At 42.8% G+C, this 23,321-nt stretch overlaps 1 protein-coding gene across 2 annotated transcripts in view; it reads right to left on the reverse strand.

Annotated features, from left to right (window-relative positions):
- Positions 1 to 23,321, reverse strand: part of fam184b (family with sequence similarity 184 member B) — a 232,613-nt gene that overhangs the window by 75,618 nt on the left and 133,674 nt on the right. For both annotated transcript variants that reach the window (XM_033026050.1, XM_033026059.1), the window contains exon 2: positions 2,268 to 3,110. In XM_033026050.1, coding sequence (XP_032881941.1) covers positions 2,268 to 3,110 — 843 coding nt within the window. The remainder of the gene's footprint in view (positions 1 to 2,267; positions 3,111 to 23,321) is intronic.

Consider the following 23,321-nt stretch of genomic DNA (forward strand, 5'->3'; position numbering starts at 1 on the left):
CAACAAGGAACTGTAGGTGCTAGTTTACAAAAAAACCCGACATAAAGTGCTGGAGTAACTCAGCGAGTCAGGCAGTACCTCTGGAGAACATGGACAGGTAGCATTTTGGGTCGGGACCCTTGTTCAGAGCACTCCAGGGATGCTGCTTGTACTTCTGAGTTACTCCAGGACTTTGTGCCTTTTTTTTTTGCTATATTTAGCACAAACACACAATTGAATCCCATATAAAATTTATTGACAATCTGGTCAAAACAGTGCCCAGAATTGTGTTTGTCCCATCAGCAGCAGAATGAAAGCACCCAACTGCTGCAATTTTGCTGAACAAAAAGGACTCAGATTCAGGCGAAAGCTCCTGTGAGTGGAGGAATACATGGGAGTTGACTATACATGGGATTTGTTGATCCCTGCATGGGTGCTCCCTACATGTTTGTCTGCCCTGGTTGTTCCTCCCACTGGCAAAGCCTCCATCTTACTGAAACCAGCAGAGTGATCATGGGGCAGGGATGCAGCCTGTGGTTCCAATATAAATTGTATAAAAAGGATGAGAACAGTGAAGGGAAGACCAGTTATGTAGTTTTCATTATTCTGACCACTGATGCTGATCTCCGTAGGCCCTATGTTCAACACATCAGTGTCACAGAGTTGTTCCTTTAATGGACCGCACACTGGGGATTTCACCAGGATGTGCTTCCATACTTTTAAGTGTGATTTGAGAGGAAGAGTGAGTTGCACCCATAAACTCCAAAATGGGGAAAGTTTATGAGCAGCAGAAATGTCTCAGGGAAGGGACTTAACAGAGAGTGCGGTTGAAGATTCTGTTGCTAATACTGGTTTGAAGGCAGGGCAAAGGATTGGGAATAGGGGAAGCTGTGGGGTGTGGGGGGCGCGTGAAGCAGTAAACTGGCTGCAACCCTTTCATGTATAATCTGTGTGTGAAAGCTCTCCTTCTAATGGATCCAATCTCTCGATTGCAAAAAGCCACCAAATGCACTAAGAGCTACATGTCGAAGCTGTAACAACTGTGCAAGTAATCTCCAAAATACATCAAAATGTATTACTGGAACAAATTCCAGGACAGGAACGGACCCTTCAGCCTACAATGCACATGATGATCACGATGCCAATTAAAACTAATCTCCTCTGCCTATGCATGATTCATATCAAACCCTGCATATCCTTGTGCCTATAGGGGGGTTGCATGTAAGGTCACTGGGTCATAGGGCTTGACGCACGGACCCGCTCAATCCATCTGGAGGACATCCGTAACTTCCGGTATTTGTTATTACTGCAAGAAACGCGTAGTTTCCTACCTGTTAAAAAACGCTAAAATGTTGAATTTGTGCGCTGTAAAAAATTGTGGAAGTCGGGGTAAGTGTGAGGGACATGTACCCAACTTCAGAATTCCAAAAGTGAAGCGAAATGAAGGTAAAGAGAGGCGAGAGCTGAAGGGACAACAGCAGCTAAAGTGCTTGGTGAACATTGGCCGTGCAGCTATCGAATTGAAAATATTGGGAATGATCGCGTTTGCTCACTGCATTTCATCAACAGTAAGGCATTATTTGTGTTTTTTCTTGATTCCTTTGGTATCTAAAAAGTCTCAGAAGTGATAAATCTGGATGTAAATTTTTCTTCAGATGCGTTTTCTTTTTGTATGTAAAACCCCACTTGAGAACCATGGGCGATTTAAAAAATTTACAGCCAGATTTATCACTTCTGAAACTTTTTAGATGACAAAGAAATCAAGAAAAAACACAAATAATGCCTTAGTTGATGATGAACTGCAGTGAGTAAACGGCCAATGTCCGTCAAGCACTCTGGCGTTTGTTGTTCCTTCAGCTCTCGCTTCTATCTACCGTCATTTCTCCTCACTTTTGGAATTCTGAAGTAGGCTAAATGTCTCTCACGCTTATCCCGATTTCCATAATTATTTACAGTGCAAAAATTGACAATTTCGGCGGGTTTTAACGGGCCCGCTATGCTGGAAACAATGCTAAGTGCCAACCTGCAGTTCATCGCGTGTACTCCACTTGGTGTAGCGTAGCACCAGTACGGGTCATGGGTCGTGACCCGACTGCCGTGAAACCTCCCTATTCAAAATCCTTTAAAATGCCACTATCGTATCTGCCTCCATCACCACCCCTGGCAGCACATTACCCTCTGTGTTAAAAAAACCTGCCCTGCAATCAATGATAATGCTGCTGCTGGAGATTTTATACCTGAATAGTTTGATTCAAGGGGTATGAAACATACCAGATATCCCTGCTCACCTTGACTTTGAGCTCTGCAGTGTTCAGCAGTTCATGCAGTTTCTGACACTGGGTTTTAGTTACGTGCATCATTTGGTCTTTGATTTCGACATCACTCTCCAACCTCTTCAGTTTGAGCTGCAGGGCCACCTCCTGAGCTTGCAGGCTCCTCCTCTGTCCCGTCTGCCACTGTTTCAGTGTCTCCGTCACTGACTGCTGCAGAGCCTTTTTCAAAGCTTCCAGTTCCTTTTGATGCGAGACTTGCAGCTTACTTACTTTTTTCTCAAACTCTGTGGTTAGTCTTGTTTTCTCTGATTTCAGGAATTCCAGCTCCTGATTCAAGCACTGAATGTCAATTTTGTGCTTCTCTTCCAACTTGAATTTTTCATCAAAACAGCCCCTGAGCACTTTACATTTTTCCTGAAGGTTCTCTGACTCTTGGTTCACTTTCACAATCTCCGTTATTGCCAACTGCTTGTCTTGCTCGAGCCTGTGCTGGATTTCCATGAAGTGTTGCAGATTGCTCTCAAACTCCTTTTTAATGTTGAGCATCTCCCGTGACAGCGCCACTATTCTTTCTGCATGCTCTCTCTCCATGTTCTTCTCCCGCTCTGCTCCCTGCTGTTTGTAAACCTCAAACTGCGCCAAGACCTCGTCCTTGGATTTCTTGTGCTTCTCCAGGGTATCCTCGAGGGACTGAATTTGCTGTCGTAAATCCATCTCCTCCCCCATCTTGCTCTTATACTGTGAGATCTTACTCCGTGTCTCAGTAACGATGTGTTGGATCTCCTCCTGGTGAGATTCCTTAGCAGCTTGCAGGGAAGCCTCATGTTCATCGCTTTTGGTATTTAGTGCATATATGACCTTTAAAAAATAATGGAATAAAAAACATTTAGTGGCTAAAAATAATGTGCTATCAGAGACCTGAAATAGGAAGAGTTAAAGTTAGAGGTGGTGGGGCAGCTGATTACCCGTCCTTTGCACAAAGTAGTCTTTCAGAGCGTGAAGGAGTGCAAGGAGTTACAATTGCTGATCCTGAGTGGAGCTGCAATAGGCTATACCTTCTCTGCCAGTCAGAAAATATCTTCTTGAGTCAGGTACATTGTTAGGATAGGCTTAGAGATATACGGACCCAACCCAGGCAGATGGGCCTAATGTAGATGGGACATGTTGGTCAGTGTGGGCAAGTTGGGCTGAAGGGCTTGTTTCCACACTGTATAATTATATGACCCTATAGCCTATGCACTGCAGGTAACCACTCTTCCCATATTGGAATGCAAAATGTACATGAGCTTTTATTTTATTTCTGCCACACTGCAGTGAACAAGAAAATGATATCTGTGGCACACAAAAGAAAAGACAACCTACAAAGATCCTGGAGCAAGTAGGACCAATGCTATGAACATTGAGTACCAACTCTCGCTTTCCCCTGCCCCCACCCCTTCACACACTTTTCTCCCTCCACCCCACTCACCGTGCTCCTGTGATATTCTCCATATGCTCATCCCCCACCCCTGCCCCATTTCCCTTCTTTCCCTCCTCCCTGACCCCTTCCAGAGGGTCCCGGTGGGCCACGCTGCCAACAATGAAGAGGGACCCGGTGGGCCGCGTGTGAACACTTGCGGCGGCAGGCCTGGTTCGCCGCTGCGAGAAGGTAAGAACTTTTGAAACTTTGTCGGAGCCAAAAATGTGGTGACTCTTCGTGTACTGCCTAGGCGAAGTCTGCTGTGTGATTTAACCAGATTGTATGCAAAAACAAAGAATGTTACTGTGCCTAGGTACATGTGATAATAAAGTGTCATTGATTCATCTATCCTCTCTTGATCTTGTACACCTCCATAAGATCATCCCTCATCCTCTTATGTTCCAAGGTATAAAATCCTAGCCAGCCCAACCTCTCCCTGTAGCCCAGGCCCTCGAGTCATGGCAACATCCTCATAAATCTTCTCTGCACCCTTTCCAGCTTAACAACATTGTTCTTATAACAGGATGACCAAAAATGAACACAATACTCTAAATGTGGCATAGATTTCTGATCTGGGAGGTTTTGTTGCGGAAAGCAGACAGGAGAGGAGATGGGAAAATGTGGCAAGTGGTGGGATTTCTGATCTGATGTACACAGAACCACTTCTCACTTTGCATAATGTCCACTGCTATTCTGGCTGTTTAACTGTGTGAAGAGGGCTGAAGAAACAGCTGGATGTTTTTGGATACTAGGGCAACCATTTGAGGTTTGCATTTTACGTTTTGTCTGTGACCTTTGAAATCCTTAAGTTCCAGTTCGTATGTGTACTGCATCAGGTCAAATTTAGATTCACCCCCCCCTCCCCTTTGGAAGCCTTGCCTCAGTGTCCTTGCAAACTTTCTCTGCTGCCACACCTAGCTTTACAGAATTTAAAAAAAAAATCAAAATCATGGATTTTTGATTCTTGGTGGATATGTCTTTTGTATCAGCAAGGAGCATTTGGCTGCAGTGCACTCATGACAAAATAGGGGACGATCAGCCATGATCACAATGAATGGCAGTGCTGGCTTGAAGGGCCGAATGGCCTCTTCCTGCACCTATTTTCTATCTAAAAGGGCCTGTCCCACTTTCTGGAGTTATACACAAATTTTTCTGAGTTATTCACGAATTCTCCCGAGTTTTCCCATTGATTCAAACTCACAGAATGTTCGTAACGGGTCCGTAGGAAGCTGTAGGAGTCCGTAGATATATCGTAACGGCTCGTTATGCCAGTCGTAGGTACTCGGGGCTTCCTCCCGATTATTTTTTTACTCGTGTACATGTTTTATCAGGCTGGAAAAAATGTCCCGACTTACCTGATGCCCCGAGTACCTACGGCTGGCATAACAAGCCACTACGACATATCTACGGACTCCTACGGACCCATTACGAACATTCTGCAAGTTTGAATCAAGGGGAAAACTCGGGAAAATTTGTGAATAACTCGGGAAAGTGGGACAAGCCCTACAGGCACCTCCTTGGCAACTTCTTACCTGCAATGTCCTCTGCACAAGGAGGCTGCCTCTTGTGTACACGGTGAGGTCTCCTCTGGGAGGATCATGCCATGTCTCCTCCCAGTGTTAGTTAGTTTAGTTTATTGTCATGTGTACCGAGGTACGGTGAAAAGCTTGTGTGCACTCAAACCTTGCCAAAACTTGCTACTATAACGAGAACATTTGGACAGGTACATGGATATGAAAGACTTTGAGGGATAGGAGCTGAACGCGGCCAGGTGGGACTAGTGTAGATGGTTGGCAGGGCAAGTGGGGTTGAAAGGCCTATTTCCTTGTTGTATGACTCTATGATTCTATGACTACCTAGCAGCTAAAAGACTGCCGGTTGTATTGTGGTATTCCCTGAGGAAAGAGTTGTCATAAAATGCACTACCACAGCTGGATATACAACTCTTAAGACCTGCCAGCTAGCATTGTTTTTGAATTGTCCCTAAAGCATTTTGTTATTTTTTTCTAAAAGCTTTTTAAATGCCATTAGGGAGATTGGCAACTCCATTTAATGCCACAAAAATGGCGCAGGTGAATTTTCATGTCCATGTTTTCTAATTCACTACAACATAAGGAGAGAGACATTGATCAGCGGAAATTAAATTTTAAGTCTAGTTAAAGCATGTGTTATGGACCATAACTTGATAGAAGATGCCAGCTGACATTTACCCACGTAAGTGTCAGGAGGTTTCAAGATTTGTATGTGAATGTTAATGTTCAAAACCTACTGGTTGTCCTTCACTGCAGTTGCAGAGGCTAAAGCCACTGTCTTTCCCCTGTATACAGTACATTCTCACAATGGAGACATACGGAACTGCAGCTGCTGGTTTACAAAAGAAGACACAAAGTGCCAAAATAACTCAACAGGTCAGGCAACAACTCTTGAGAAAACGGATAGGTGACGATTTGGGTCGGGACTCTTCTTCAGACTGATTGACATATTCTGACAATCTACCCACTGAGCTTGGTGCAAAAAGAGGGAGCTCATTTATTTCCATGGAGAGGCAAAACTCTCTGCAACAAAGTGCAGGTTTGAGGAATCTTTTTTTCTCTCGAATGAATTGCATTCTTTAAAAGTTTTAATTGCTTAAAATTGTTCTAACTTAAAAAAATTCCCCATAATTTTCACGTCTTTCTTAATTGTTCCATTGGTTTGAATGTTTTGGTTTAAGATTTTAAACGGGGGTGGCCAGTGTGGGTGTTGTTGGGAGGGTGGTTGAATGGAAGCAACATTTTTCTGGCTGTCAAAGTTTTCCAAGTTGTTATTTTTGGTCCTGTGACTGGATTACATCACACGAGGCCCTGTTACAACACAGGCCCCCAGGATTTAAGTATGAAGATGTTGGAGAATGTTCAGGAATAAATATATACCATATGGATCAAGAAGAGTTATGATTGTGAGTATTACGTGGATGAACAGAGAGCTACTAGTCACGTTCTAATTCTCTAATCCTGATCTGATTAATGCCTAAAGTTTTAATATGACCATGTGGAGTGTTAAGGAGCTGTCCCACTGCGGCGACCTAATCCGCGAGTTAAGAAGAGTGCCTTCGACCTTCAAGCTCTAGGGCACTCGCCTGGAAAACCTCGAGCTGGATCGACCGTCCGCGTTGAAACTGCGAGCTGGATCGACCGAACAAACACACACACACAAACACATCGCAAAGGCGAGGGTCAGGGAAAGCGAGGGAGCGCTGCCTGAAACTCACACCCACGATGAAGAGGAAGGTAAACGGCTGCCACAGTGTATGGTAAGTCCTTTAGAGAGCGCGGAGGGATGAGGGGGAGAGAAGGAGAGAGAGGGGGAGAGAAGGGGAGAGAAGGAGAGAGAAGGGGGGGGGGGGGGGAAAGAGGGGGAGAAGGAGTGGAGATACTTTTAAGAAGTATAATAAAGTTTAGCAGGCATTTTACCTACCGGTCGGTTTTGCCTGGTCCTGAAAACTCCAATGAGCCAATCAAAATGCCCGGTCAACGAAGGAGATTGCCTACGGCTGCCCTCGACTGCCTGTAACTACATAGCAACCCCACTCCACTCCGCACTACGAGTCAAAAAGAACCCTGCCGACCAAATTTTACTCTCGGAAAATGTTTCAACATGCTGAAAATTTTTCCGCGACCTAGCTGAGGCCACGAGTATTCGGGAACTGCCCTCGAGCATGGAGGAGAGTTCTAGTGACCTCATATGACCTCCTAGGACCACATGTTGACCATGCTGCGAGTTTGAGTTGAGGGGAAACTCGTCTAAACTCGCAGATTAGGTCGCCGCAGTGGGACAGCCCCTTTAATGAGATCAGGAATAACAGCAAATTTTGCCACTCAGCAGAGAATTGTTATTCTAAATAATTTAATTGTGATGTATAATTTTTATAAAATGGATCGTAGGTAATGGAACTAAAGGAATAACCAATTCACCTAACAATATATCTATCCTACATAATTCCTGACAATTTTGTGATTGTGCAAAAAAAATGATGGGCTCTTTTCCAGTAACACACCTGGGAGATGAGGATTACACGATTGGAAAAAAAAAATCAGTGTCAAATGTATTATCTACTTTGTCAATCGTCATTTGAGGATTGAAACAGATATTCTGGCTTATTTTCTATCTTGAGATCAGGTGGATCTTTTGGTGACTTGCTCTTTTAAATTCTCCCAAAAGAGCGATCATTGGCTAACGATGTGAATGAAATCATGTGAATACACTAGGTTTCTACACAGGGTTTGTACTCTGTTTGAACTTTAACATATCTCAACAACTCTAAGCCTTCTCATTCATCAAGCAAGTGACCTGCCTGCCCAGAAACCCAGTCTCCGGCTGTCTACTTTAATCATTCTACGTGGGTAATCATTTTTCTAGCTATGCTTAGTTATTCCATCTGTCAAAGATTTAACCTGTTAATGTGCATAGCTTTGATCAGGCAAACATCCCGCCACATGACATTTGAAGTGGATGAATTCACACGCAATCTATCTGAAGAAAGGTGATTTTATCATCTATCATCTATCATAAATTCTAACAGTCCATCTAAAACCAGACAGATAGAATTTTTGAATTTTTATTTATGGCTGTTTTTTGAACTTTCAACAGTTCTCTTTGTATTCTGACGTCATTAACTCATACTAAGATACAAGAAGGGTTTTGACAATTATAGGGAGAAGAAGACAGGAGAATGGGGTTGGGAGGGAAAAATCGAACAGCCATGATTAAATGGCAGAGTAGATGCAATGGGTTGAATGGCCTAATTCTGCTCCTATATTTTATGGACAGCCCAATTCTTGACCTTCGCAACATTGCCATTCTTGGTTTGAACCAAGATAAAAGTGAGACCAGGCTGTGCAATCACTGGGGCTTCATAACCAAATCAGATTCAGCCTTCAACCAATTCCCACATAAGAACTTTCCAGGAGGGAATCATTGAATAGAAGTAGCTCTGGAGACCTAAATAATAACAGTGCCCTTATCACCATTACATCACCAATTGCAAAACTTCAATTTTTGTTTAAGGCAGTCATAAATCTTATTTCCTGTCAGGATTAATCACATTTCTCCTTTAATTTTGCTACACCACTTGTCATGATTGTAATTAGATAGTTCTGTAGAATGGATTCATTTCCCATATCCCTGGCAAAGAGGCTCCAGAGAGAGGTGGACTCAGCTCAGTCCACCACGGATACACACCACTCCACCATCGAAAACATTCACACAAGGCACGGCCTTGAGAAGGCAGTATCTATCATCAAGGAGCCCCAACATCGTCTATAACCTCTTCTCACTGCTGCTGTCGGGCAGGAGACACAGAAGCATTAAATCCCACACTACCAGAATAGTTCAGGAACATTTCTTTTCCTGCAATCCTCAGTTGCACAACTCTAATCTTACATTGGAAAAGAAACATTAAGACCTCCTCTTGTACTATCATGGACTTATTTTCGAATTGTGTTTTATGCTAATGTCTTGTTGTGCAGTCTTTTTCTTCTAACTGTCTTATAGAGTGTATGTATCTGTGTGTATCAATTATATATCTATGTGTTTGTGACGCTGCTGCAAGAAGGATTTCTATTGCCATACATGTACATGTACAATGATCCTCACCATACTTGTGCACAGACGTCCCCATACTTATGCATATGAAAATGAACTAAATGTTATCTCATATATAACAGCATTAATATTCATTGGCTGGATGCAATTTACTCATGGCAACATACATTTGAAAGAGAATCAAATAAATGTTGATGAATATTTGGCCAGAAATATATCCAAATAATATACAATTATACTCCATTGATCCATCTTTAATTGTGCCCTTGCCAAGGAATTATGTACAATTATTTATTTGTATTTCTTATTTTGGAAGCACAAGAGGATTAGGATAAAGTAGCTGAAGGAAATAGGAAATAAAGGCCAGACAGGGCAGGGGGACACCTATGCACAAGTGTGTTCCCCTAAACATGTTCAGTTTTGGTCACCCTGCTATAGGAAGAATGTTGTTAAGTTGAAGATTTACGAGTATGTTGCCAGGACTTGAGGGCCTGAGATATAAGGAGAGGTTTGGCAGGTTAGGACTTTATTCCTTGGAACACAGTAGGATGAGTTGTGATCTTATAGAGGTATAAAAAAATCATGATGGGAATAGATTGGGTGAATGTACAGAGTCTTTTACCCAGAGTAGGGGAATCATGAAGCAGAGGATATTTGGTTTAAGGTGAGAGTGGGAAGATTTAAAGGAACTTGAGAGCAACTTACAGCGGGTGGTGGGTATATGGAACAAGCTGCCAGAGGAGGTAGTTGAGGCAGGTAGTATAACAACATTTAAAATACATTTGGACAAGTACATGGATAGGAAAGGTTTAAAGGGATGTGGGACAATCGCAGGCGGGTGTGAGTAGTGTTGATGGAACATCTTAGTCGGCATGGGAAATTAGGACAAGGGCCTTTATCCGTGCTGCATGACTCTATGACATCCTTCTGCTGCTACTCTTCTGGAATGTATTAGTGCAATTCACAATCAAGTAGCAATGTTACAAAATTTTGAGATTTTAAAAATCAAGTCTACAATTTATCCCATCAGATAAAGCATAAAAAGAAGTTTAATTTGACACCTAATTCACATTCATATCTCAAGTATTTAAAAAGTTATGGCCATTTTCATACTCGGAAATTAACATCTTGTTCCCTATTGATTTTCTATGGACATAACAAAAAAGCTGTGATCGTGGACAGTCAAAAGCCCATAATCTTCTTAAAAATTAAGAGAACTGAATGAAATTTTCAGTTATCATAGATTGAAGCATTCTGAAACAAATATAAAATAATCTTACTTGGATGACCTGAAATTAAAGCATATAATTAGTTAGTTACCCAATTGTAGCTAATTTCAAACTTCAATTACTAGATCTAAACATCTATCCATTTCTTAATAAATGATTAACATTTTTAAATAGCCTAAGTGTCCAAATAATATTCACAAATAATTCACAATAAAACATGATTTTTAAATCTCATTTACATTAATTTATAGGCCAAATGGAAGGAATTTAGTGTTCAATTGCTGTAAATTAAAGTCCATTTAAATCAGCTTTCTAGTGAGATCCTGTGAACGCGCTGGTTTAGAACGTTCACATTGCGGTAGATTTGTGCCCTCAAATGCCCAGAAAAATACTGCGGGATATAATGGGGCCCAAATTAGCTACTCGCAACATTAAACTTTGTATAAAGGGATCTTAAGAAGCCCTTTTTAATGTAAAAATAAACAGCCTACCTTCCTGTTGTCCCCTGTATGAGATCCGGCCCGTTGCCGGCGGTCGCGGATTTAGAGGTTAATTTTTAAACTACCATAACAATTAGATAAAGCCCTTAAAAGTAATAATAGCTAAAGCGACGGAATCTTCCAGCGATTTTTCGTTAATAATTAACTAGGCTGAACATCCTCGATTTGAACAGCCTAAGGAAAATCGTGTTTTAAACCCGCCCCCCTCTAAACGGCGCCAAAATCGCGCACACCCGCAGCGACAGATTTTCAGCGACGCTTCAGGTACGCTTTACAACATACCTAAATCAAGTGGTTATGGTTTGGCAAAGACGTTTTGTAGGAATGCTGTCCTATCCAAACTAAACTTGCCTCGCATCATGGTGAAAGTCCATATATCCTCGATTTCAGACTAATAGTGCTGGTCAAAGCAATGACGAGAGTAGTGCAAGTAGGAAGACCAACTTCTAGAGGGTCCCCAATGTGATCAAAAGTCCTAATGAAGCCCGTGCCAGATCCTCTACTATTGAGAAGTGCATTAAAATAATTCTAAATACTGGGTAGATTGGGCAAAACATTCTGGAGTAATTGCATCCCCACAATTTTGCTGTGATGAAATGCCCTCCAATGGTGACCCAAGAAAGTAACATCAACAGTTCAGCAGCAGTTTGACCGGCGTTCATGACAATAAGATGGAGAAGCAGAGGTGCAGAGATGCGCAGGAGGATGAGGAGTGACCTTATAGAGGTGTATAAGATCATGTAGGGAATAGATTGGATCGATGCACAGTCTTTTGCCCAGAGCAGGGGAATCAGGAATCAGGGGACATAGGCTTAAGGTGAGTGGGAAAAGATTTAATAGGAATCTGAGGGGAATTTTTTTCACACAGAGGGTGGTAGGTATATGAAATGAACTGCCAGTGGGGGTGGTTGAGGCTGGTACTATTCCAACATTTTAAATATATTTGAACAGGTACCTGGATAGGAAAGATTTAGAGAGATATGGGCTAAAATGCAGGCAGTTGGGACTGATGCAGATTAGGCATCTTAGTTAGCAAGAGCAAGTTGGCCAAAGGCCCTGTTTCCATGCTGTATGACTCCATGAATCAGGAAGGAATCAAATCAACCAATATCAGACATTCACTATCTTTCTCAACCCACTTGTGCAAAACCTAGATTGAATAAAACATTGACCCCCAACCCACCCAGCCACATCCCGACCTCCCATGACCTTGCCACCTCAAGGGTGACTCACAAATCAGAATTGCCTGGTTATATTTCCTAGTTGCCATGATTTGATTCAGAAATGGTTGCAATTGAATTATTTAACAATGGGTTAAATCAATAGAGCAGAGCTGTAATAAAAGCCCTAGTCAATCTAACTTTTGGGCCTTTGCCTTTCAATTAGCATGATTATAATTAACCTTCTCCAACTGTGGAAGAGAACAGGGCATTAAGCATCGGGTGTTAATATGTAGTGAGGCAGTGTGAAGATTTCTGGACACCTCAAGCCAATATAAGGATCCTTCCTCTAAATCAACTCAAGAGAGTGACAAAGATCAAGCAGAGAATCATAATTTTTCTTCTGAATTTTCCAAGGTCAGTGAAAACAAAAGAACAGCCTTGCATGGATACCAGACTTCATAGCACAACCTGATTTTAGTATGCATCTTAATACAGATGCTTCCGGACCTGTGTAAGGGTCCCGCATATCCTTGCGTTAATCATATGTTACGCAAGTCAGAAACGGATGTGCCACTGCAAATGTACTATTTGATGCGGAGACCACATGGGCAGCACAGTGGCACAGCGGTAGAGTTGCTGCCTTTCAACACCAGAGACCCGGGTTCAATCCTGACCTCGAGTGCTGTCTTTACAGAGTTTGTAGGTTCTCCTTGCGACTATGTGGGTCCGGTGCTCCGGTTTCCTCCCACATTCCAAAGATGTACAGGTTTGTCGGGTATTTGGGTTTGATAAAATTGTAAGTTGTCCCTAGTGTGTAAGATGGTGCTAGTGTGCGGGGATCTCTGGTTGCTGCGGTCTCGGTGGGCCAAAGGGCCTGTTTCTGCACTGTATCTCTAAACTAAAACTAAACTAAACCACCTGGCAGCTCTGATGCGAAGACCATGTGGCAGCTCCAACACGGATACCTTATCGGAGTATCCACGGGAACAGCTGACTTGCTTGCGGAAACAGCCACATCCAATAGAAGTAGCGCACTGCTACCGAGACAACCGAGATGTCCAACTCGGAAATAAAGCAGAGGGCTTAAAGAATTACTTACTAATGTGCAAGTTTATGTAAGCCGGGGAGGTGTCTGTATTGTCAATAAACTTCCGCTCACTCATTGCTCGTCCCCTGGTACTTCACACAAGGTTCTTACACCTTTCTTTCAGTTGCATCAAGGAGAGGGCCAAGATCCCAGACTCGTGCTAATGTTGTGCTATCCTTGGCCGCCGGTTTGATCCACCATGTTATATTGATTGGATGCAGTAGACTCAACCAAATCTATGGGCTCCCAGCCACAGTCTAGTTGTGTTGTGTTGATAAAGAACAGTTTTGTGGGAAAAGATCCATTTTTGTTTAAGTAGTTCATCATGCCCTTACTACTCTCCATTATAGAAGGTTGGTTCGGTGTTAATGGGAAAATGCACTCTAGTCAATTTTAATCCTCGTATCCCAACGGAAAGGGACAACCAAGCAGTAATTATTCACCAATAACTTTCTCAGTAATGTAGCACAAGCTGCTTAGTTCCAGACCTCACTATAGCTTGGTCACAGGGCGATAACTTAAATTCCAGAGGTCAGGTAACTGCCCATGGCATCCAACCAAGTGTACCGACAAACAATCTAACTCAAATTATAGACCAAGAGGAAATTGCCAGTGACAGAAGGAATATGTGACGTGAAGAAGATGGTTGATGAAAGCCAGATGGATCTGCACCTGCTGCAAGAGATCCTTGGGGCAACACTTTTGGTACTGCTATCTTCAGCTGCTTCATCAATGAATTTCCTGCCGAATGTAAAATGGGTGATGGGAGAGGTGAGCTCCTGATAATTGCTGGATTCATCTTTATCTGTAATTGTTCAGTCACGGCCTCCACAACAAGACCTGGGCAACAATCATAGTTATAGTCATACTGCGTGGAAACAGGTGCTTTGGCCAACTTGCCCATGCCAACCAACATACCCCATATACACTAGTCCCACATGGTCGCCTTTGACCCATAACCCTCTAAATCTAACCTAGCCATATACCTATACAATTACTTATTAAACGTTATGATAGTAACTGTCTCAACTACCTCCTCCTGCAGCTTGTTCCATACACCCACCACCCTTTGTGTAAAAAGGTTACCTGATTCTTGATTCCCCTAGACTGAGCAAAGGACTATGTATTTACCCGATCTATTTCTCTCATGATTTTGGACACCTTTATAAGATCGCCCCTCATCCTCCTGCGCTATAAGGAATAAAGTCCTTACCTGCTCAACCTCTGCCTACAGCTCAGGCCCTTGAGTCCTAGGAACATCCCCCTAAATCTTCTCTACACCCTTTCCAGCTTGACAACATATTTCCTATAAGATGGTGACCAAAACAAATCTGCTTTGAGTCCTCAATCTTCAAGTATATTTTGTGTCATACAACTGCAATCGTTACCAAGAAGAAGTGCTTATGCATCATCTGTAGGCATTCAACAATGTTACCGAGTTTACCATCTTAAAACCCTGCTGAATGTTTATTTATGATGTGGAGGGAAGAGTTTAGATTCTAGCTCTCTTGACTTTGTTATTCCAGTGGAATAATCTCCATGTTTCCAGCAAATAGTCAGCTTAATTGAAAACAAGAGGCATCCGTTTTAAATCCCCTCCCTGGCTTTGGCTGCCTGGTGAACCACAGTCCTTCCTGTGGTAATGCCAGGTCATTGTTTAGTACCAGAAACAGAAAATGCTGAAAAACTCAGCGGGTCGGGCAGCATCCGTGGCAAGAGAAACAGGTCTGAGACCTTTCACCAGAACAATGAAAGAAAGAAAACAACTTAGACCAGTCTTTCCCTGTTATGATGAAGAGTCTCAGACCTGAAAAGTTAACACAGATGCTGCCTGACCTGAAGAATGTTTGTCCATTTCTGTCCATCCTAATCGATAACAGACCCTCATTAAAGATTGCAAGGCATATCTGGAAGAGCTAACTATTCTTCCGAAAACATTCAACAACAAATATAATTCAAGCTAAATATTTGGTTATCTGCCTCAGTGCTATCTGTGTGGTGTTGTAGTAGGTCTGCACTAATTGTCAATGACTTGGGAGTCATTGAGTTGTATGGCATAGAAACAAGTATTTTGACCCATTATGTCAATGCTGCTCATTGACCCTAATCCTATTTACCTGCTATAGGTCCTTTGCCTGCTATGCCTCGGAGTTTCAAGTACTTGTCCAAATGTTTGCCGAGATGTTGTGTGAGTATCTGCCTCCACCACCCCTTCATGCAGTGAACTCCAGATTACAAACACCCTCTGTGTTGAAAGATTTCCCCTCAGATCCCCTATAAACCTCCCACCTCTCACTTTAAACCTGTCTCCCCTTGTCTTTGACATCCCAAACATGGAGAAAAGATTTTAACCATCTACCATATCCATCCCCAATTTTATATGACTCCATCAGGTCCCCCCCATTCCTTCGGCATCCTCTGCTCCATGGAAAAGTAACCCATTTTATCGAGTCTCTCCTTGTAACCATATTGCTCCAGTTCAGGCAATATCTTGGTGAATCTCCTCTGCTAGCTCCGGCTATCTGCCACGTTTATTGATCTAAAGCTCAGCGACTTCAGAAGTAATTCATTGTGAAGTGCAATTTCATTCTTTCGTCCATTGTGATTATAAAGCCATTAGATTTCTATCTTCAATACCGTCTGATTATAGAGTGACTTACATGTGAACTGTCAGAAAACCAAAGTGATAGATGAAGGGAATGTGTCCTCTCAATAACTTTGGAACAGGATACAATTTCCTTTAACCTCTCCCCAAATTCTAGAATTTATTTGGGTTTTCCATCCTGAAACCATTACACTTGGTTGCATCTTGATACTGAATGTAATTTTAGAAAAGCTTTGGATTCCAAGAGAGGGTCATAATATAATTAAAGCGTGCAACAACATTTTCAATTGTTAAATATACTTTCTTTGCAGACAGCCTGCCACCATCTGGATTTTAATTCCTGACAGATGGTCGGGAAGGAGGTGTTTTAATGGCTTGTTGACACAGCTCCAGAACCATCTGACGGGAGGTGCGATTCAAACAGGATTCTGTTTACTGGCCCCTCTGAGAAATGATCCCTGAAATCTGCCTCCTGGGCTTTGACCCGGTTTAAAAAAAGGACATCACTCGCTAAGAGCGATAAAAGTAGTGATGCGCATAAATGCACTTTACCGGCTAATAAAATCCGGACCTTCACGAGACAACATAAATATAGTCTGGACAATGATTCACGCCACACAAAAACTTCAGTAACATCCTGAATTATCAGTGACACTAAATTATTTTTCTGATTATGTGGAAGACATTTTTGGGTCCTGCCTGAGAAGGAACGGAAAAATAAGAAAATGCAAGCTCAAGTTATAAAGCAGCTGTTAGACAATGTTTTATCCTCATGTCTAACTATATGCCAAATAGATAGAGGAGCATACTCTAGCATCAGGGGATGTGTCACCATATCCCTGATCACTGGCTACTGTCTAAGGCACTGTACACTAGACTGTTGCTAATATACCAACAGCTGCAATGGAGCATATCTGTGTACCAGAATGAGGCCTAAAAATTAACATGTAATGCAATCTTTCCTTCAGTTTAATTTATTATTCTCTGAACTGGTATCAATTATTCCATAAGATTAATTACTATATAGATTGCATTGTGTCGGTTTAATAATTTCAGCTCATGCAATTCTCAGTGACATTATCCTCACTGCACAACAAAATACATCTTTGCATTTTGCATTGGCAAAACAACGGTTTGCTGAGATACTGTGAGAGACTGCTGTGAAAACTAGGCTGGTGACAGTGCAGGGATGTAGGTTAATAGTGTTGGACCTGCACATGTTGGAACCTTGAGCAAAACATAAGTACTGGAGGATCTCTGTGGGTCAGGCAGCATCTGTGGAGGAAATGAACAGGTTAGTGATAGGTGGAAGGTACACAAAAATGCTGGAGAAACTCAACGGGTGCAGCAACATCTATGGAGCGAAGGAAATAGGCAACGTTTCAGGCCGAAACCCTTCTTCAGGTGATACAGGTGAGGGGAGTTTGATTGGCAAATGAGTGGAGTAAGTGCCAAAGGCTAGATGTGAAAAGAATACAGAGGGATGTCATTGAAAAATTACCGAATAATGAAAAGCCGAGATAGAGTGAATGTGGAAAGAACGTTCCCACTGGTGGGAGAGTAAAACCAGAGGGAACAGCCTCAGAATAAAATGATGTATCTTTAGAAAGGAGATGAGGACTTCTTTTTGGCCAGAGGGTGTCGAATCTGTGGAATTCATTGCCAAGTTGATGCCATGAAGGCAGTAGAATAGGATTGGGAAAGATAGATCAGCCATGACTGAATGGCAGAGCAGACTCAATGGGCCGAATAGCCTCATTTTGGTCATGTTTTATGAACATGAGATAAAGACCAAAGAGGAGGAATGAGAGACTCAAGGATGGGAGATGAGTGTACAGACAGGAGGGAAGGATCAGAGTGGATGATCGTGGATGAAATGGATGCACATCGGAGTGAGGCGCTGTTCCACCTGTTTATGCGTAGCCTCACTCTAGCTTCTTTCTTCAGTAAATCTGGTTTCCCCCCCTTTGCTGTTGTGGATGAATCCCTCACCTGTGTCACTTGTTGCCCCACAGTTCTGCTCTTGCCCCCCCCTCCACCCAGATAGAACAAGGATAGAATTCCCCTGGTACACACCGTTCACCCCACCAGCCTCTGCATCCAATACATCATTCTCCAATGTTTCTTCCTACTTCAACATGAGCTCACAACCTGTCACATCTTTCCGTCCCCACCTCTTACTACTGTCTAGAGTCCACTCCCTCCGAAACTCCTTGGTTCACTTATCTCTTACCACCCAACCTGCCCCCTCCCCAGATATTTTCCTCTGCAACCGCAACAGATATAACACCTGTCCACACACCTGCTTCCTCATATCCATCCAGGGGTCATTGCAGCCCTTTCAGGTGAGACAGAGGTTCACATTCATCTCTTCAAACCTCATCTATTGCATTTGTGCTCCTGATGTGGCCTTTACCACGGCAAAACATGGACTAGGTATTTTGCTAAATACTTGAGCTTTGTTCGCCAAGACCGGCTGGTTCTCACAGATGCTAACCTTTAACTCCCCTTTCCATTCATAGTGCAACTTTATTGTCCCTAGCCTCCTCCATTGCACATTGAGGCCACACACAAACCGAAGGCACCAACTCAAATTCCACTTGGGTAACTTACAACCCAACTGTATGAACATTGAAGCCTGCACGGTCTCTATTCCCTGCGTGCCCTTCAATCCATCCCAGTGCACACCCATTTCTACCATCTCCCACCCCATCCAGTCACTCTGCTCCTTTTCCCTCCTGTTCTCCTCATCTCCCATCCTCATTCCTCTTTTCCCTTTCATCTCCACTCTTTCTTTCCCCCCACGCCCTTTCCCACCCTCTGGATTTACATTTCACTCCTAGCCTCTCCTAATCTGCCAGCCTTTGTTTCTTTTGCTTCTCTAGCCTCGCATTTGTCCACCCATCTGCCAGTTAAACCCCCTTCATCTGTATCCATCAATCATTTTCCATGTTTTGTCCCATTATCACCTTCTTTCCAGCTTTCTCCCCTCTACTCTAATCTATTTGAAACGTTGCCTGTCCACTGATGTTCCCTGACCTGCTAAGTTCCTCAAGCACTTTGTGTTTTGCTTAAAAGTATGGTAGTCTTGTTGTTATTGTTTGGAACCTAGAGATCAGATTTCAAATAAAGGTAAGATATTAAATTTAATGAAGTAAATTTGGTAATTTGTGGGTTAACGCCAGAAAAACAGATCACGAGAACTGCTGGATTGTTATCAAAACTTAACTGGAGATGGAGCCGCCCACAACCACTTGCCTGAGGCCAGCTTCCTTTAGTTCACATGACATCAGTCCTTTCTGTGATTCACCTTGAATACTCTGCATGCAGCTGGAGATGGAAACTTGACACCAACCATACAAGAACATATAAACGTGTTAATCCTGGCTAAATTGGAGACGCTCGGACTTCAAAATGGGGTAAAAGCTTCAGGGTTGCTGGGAGATTTGGTCTATTTGGAATTGCTCTCTGCAGAGCTGGGACAAGCTGTGAAGAGGTGCCAGTGTGTCTGGAGTTTAGATACAATTTGCAAGCAAAGAATGAGAACATCTGCAAACCCTGTCAATTAGGTGCAAAATGCATAGAATGGATTGGATGGCTACAAACCACACATACACCTTGTAAATAGTTGTAAATAATGTTGCAGAGTTCTGCTTTGCCAAGTGTTGATTGGATGAGGCATTGAGCCTTGTCTGGGTTTCTGGCAGATTCGGGTAAATGTTTCTAGGTTGGCTTCCTTACGAAGTCCATTTTGAATACAATGTATTACGCTGCTGTATTATTGGGTTAGGGAACTCTGTTATGTATGGGGTTAATCGATATCTGTAATAGGGTTATTATGAGACCACCCCCATGTGGTTCGGCACCTTGAGGTCCCGGGACATATAAAAGTCCGCTACCACGAGGTCCAACGTTGATCTTCTGGGAGAGCGCTTGGGACTGCGTGAGCTTCTGGAGTGTCTGTCTGAGCGAGGCCTAGAGGGCTTGAACAGGCAGACACGGGGATCGAACCCGCGGTGGGATAGGTACAGTAGTTGAACTGTAACACGATTTTATTAAAATAAAATGTAGTTGTTTCAAGTGCTTGATTCAGTGTTTTTACTGAGACTTGACTGGGGGGGGAAGCTTAGAAACGTGCAATTTACATTGGGGGCTCATCCAAGATCTCAAAAGATGCCCAAACACAAGTTTGCGATCAAGGGTGTTGAGCTGTTTCGATCGCGAGTGCAGAAATTGGGCCCACGGTGCAATTTTCGCATCAATTTTCTGCCATTAGTGAGTCGGAGCAGATCGATCATTTGCGGGCTTGGGAAAGGGTCTAATCGAGATCATTAGAACAGTCTAGCAAGCACGGCAGAGTGGTTAGCACACCTTTGGGTTGGCGGCCCATAAAACCAGGGTGGGGTTAGAGGTCCTGCTGGGATTGGGTTAGGAGGCCCTTTCCTTGGTTAGGGGCCCAAAACTTTGGTCGTAGTTGGCAGACTGCAGCTGTGTTAACGAGAGCCAAACGTGCTTCATCGGGGGAGGGGTGACCCAGCGTTAGACTTGTTATCCAAATTGGTGGGGTATTAAAATACAGGTCTCGTCTTCGATCGGATCATTGCCGGGAGCGTGAATTGAAAAGGTGCGCTCTGAAAAACAGCATCGATAACTCACAGCGCGAAGCGGCTAGGCGCTGGATCCTCGGTACCCAGCAGAGAGGTGTGTCTGCCTGAAGGTATCTGAATCTCTCCCTGAAGTGATGGACGAAGAACCTCGAGAAAGTACTGGGCTTGGATGGACAGAGTATAGATTGGCTGGAATACTCCAGTCCGTTCAAGAATTCAACTGGCCAATTTTAGTTGATTCGAGGGCCGTAGTAAGAGAGATATGCACTAAAATTAGGAGTTTGAGTTCGAGTCTATATTTGCAAAGCCAAATTTTCAAATACAGAAGTTCATATTGAAGATTTGAATTCCTGTATTTAGAACTTCGGAGTTGGTGCATGTCTGTGATCGATTCCGAACAGTGGCTGATCAACAGTGAATAGTAATCCTCTGGTCGATTGTTGATTAGAACCTGATAGCGAAAAGTACCTGAGAGACAAGAGCCTCCTTACAAGACGAATAGTGAAGGGTACCCCTAATTCTTTCGAATTTAGAGAGGAGGGATAGAGGTCCCCCTATAGAAGTCCAGTCTTAGCAGAGGGATAGTAACATTCGGGAGGAAAAGTAATCATTTAAGGAGTAGTATCCCTCAGCAAAGAGTAAACTAGGAAGGGGAAAATCTTCCGTATCAGAGGGAGAGGTTCACTGCGTGATAACAGCGTGACGCCGCATCGAGATCGAGTGTTCGTGAATTGTGAGCTAGTGCTTTAAATCATTTTGTAAATTGCAAAAATATAGCTTCTTGTATTGTTGAAGGATCCGGATTTTGTAAATATTCTATGTAAGTAAAGAAACCTGGAGTAATTAAAAGTGAAGATTTAGATCGTGTCAAGTCCGCAGACCGTTATTTGTGTTGCTGCTTTTGCAAGTGTTTACGGATTTAGAAACTTGAAGTAAAAGTGTGTTTAAGTTAAATGTTCGTATTTGTTTAAGATTGTTTTGTAAGAATCTGAATCGGGGTGGTTTGCTCAGGGGTTGTACTCCTTCGATCGCTGCATTGGGGGAGGAGTGATCCTGCTGATTGAATGCGCCACGAGGAAGATTAATTAGAGTGGGGTTTACTGGATGCTTATAGTTTATATTGGAGTGTGTTTTGGGTTATTGATAATCGAGGGAATATTTTCATTCTTAATTATAGTCTTGTTAGCATGGTTTGGGTTAATCTGTTTGTGCCAACTTAAAGTTAATTGAGTGAGAGAGAGATTGCTGCTTGAGAGACTGCGAGTAGGAGTTAGACTTGGATTGAGATCCTTTGTTTGAATGTTTGGAATTGAATGCAGTGATTGTGATTTAACAGATAAGAGAGTTGGGAGAGAGACTGAATAGGAGCGAGTGGTTTGAATAATTGAACAGGAGTGATTGAATAGGAGTGACTGGGAGAAAGTTGAAAGGAAGTGATTGCTAGAGTAAATGTGAATCGGAAAGACCGTTGACCATTGTGTGGGAGAGATTCCTTTGACCCTGGAGTATGAGAGGAGGAGTGATTGAAAGAGGTGTTAGTGTCTGAAACCTTTATTTTGTAATTTGTGTTTCGACCATTGTTCCGAAAATGGGGAATTTCTCTGAGAAGGATCGATCAAACAGATTGGAAAGCCCGATAAGGATAATTTGCGGGGAGCTTCCAAATGAAGCTGATAGACTGAGAAGATTATCGGGGAAATTAAATGCAATTTTGAAAGACAAACTTTGGCCGTTGGGGGGAATAAAGTCTTTAATAGGGATAAACTATATAGAGACGATCATTAAAAAATATGGGAATAATGAGGAAGGAAACAAGTTAATTGGGATTTGGAGGATATTCTTCACTAAAAGAAAAATAAATAAAGATATTGTTTTGTTTAAGAAGGAACTGCTGATGCTGGAAAATCAAAGGTAGACAAAAATACTGAAGAAACTCAGCGGATGAGGCAGCATCCATGGAGTGAAGGAAATAGGCAATGTTTCAGGTCGAAACCCTTCTTCAAATAAATTGTTTTGCTGTCCACCCTAAGAATGGCGGCTTGTAAATTGGGAATAGGAGAAAACGATAGAACTGATCCTTCTTAGGACATTTCAGAGCTGGGACAGGGAGAATTAGTAAGCTAACAGCAGGAGCAGGAGCAGGAGAAGGAGAGAGTGTCATCTTTTGGAAGGGAGACTACTGAAACGGCTATTAAAGAGGAGGTGCCAACGAAAACTAAATCGGTTAAATTCGGTACGAGTGAAACAGGATCTGCACATCTTGAAGGGAGAGATATTTATTATATGCCAGGGTGTGCAGAATTCTTCGGAGTAGAGCTAGAGCCACAGTATTCCTCACAGAACTCTCATGTTCCCAAAAGGGCCGAATGGCCTACTCCTGCACCTATTTTCTATGTTTCTATGTTTCTATGAATCCGACTCTCAAAGAAACCCTCACTAAAAGGAAGAAGTAAGACAGGGAATCATAGTAGCTAGCGTGAAAAGGGAAGGCAACTAAGGAATGGAAATGGCACTAGGGAGAGAAGAAACAAACTTACCGTGCAGGAGGAATGGGAGTGGGGAAAGAAGATATTGAATTAATGTGTTGCTGAGTTTGTGCCTGCAGGACAGTATATCAATGAGAGGCTATCTATGGGGTGAGGTAAAAGAATGCACAGACCCTTAAGAACGGGAAGAAGACAGCAAAAGGTAGATCCCCAGAAACAGGTGACCAGGAGGAAGAACTGATACTGTCCTGCCCCTTTAAGACATTTCGGTGGGCCAGCAGGCAGAGTAATATGCTCCTCAGTATCCCTACTCACTAGTAACTGAAACTACCATCAGAAAAGAAGAAGAA

This window comes from Amblyraja radiata, chromosome 1, assembly GCF_010909765.2.
Source record: "Amblyraja radiata isolate CabotCenter1 chromosome 1, sAmbRad1.1.pri, whole genome shotgun sequence".
NCBI classification, from domain to species: domain Eukaryota; kingdom Metazoa; phylum Chordata; class Chondrichthyes; order Rajiformes; family Rajidae; genus Amblyraja; species Amblyraja radiata.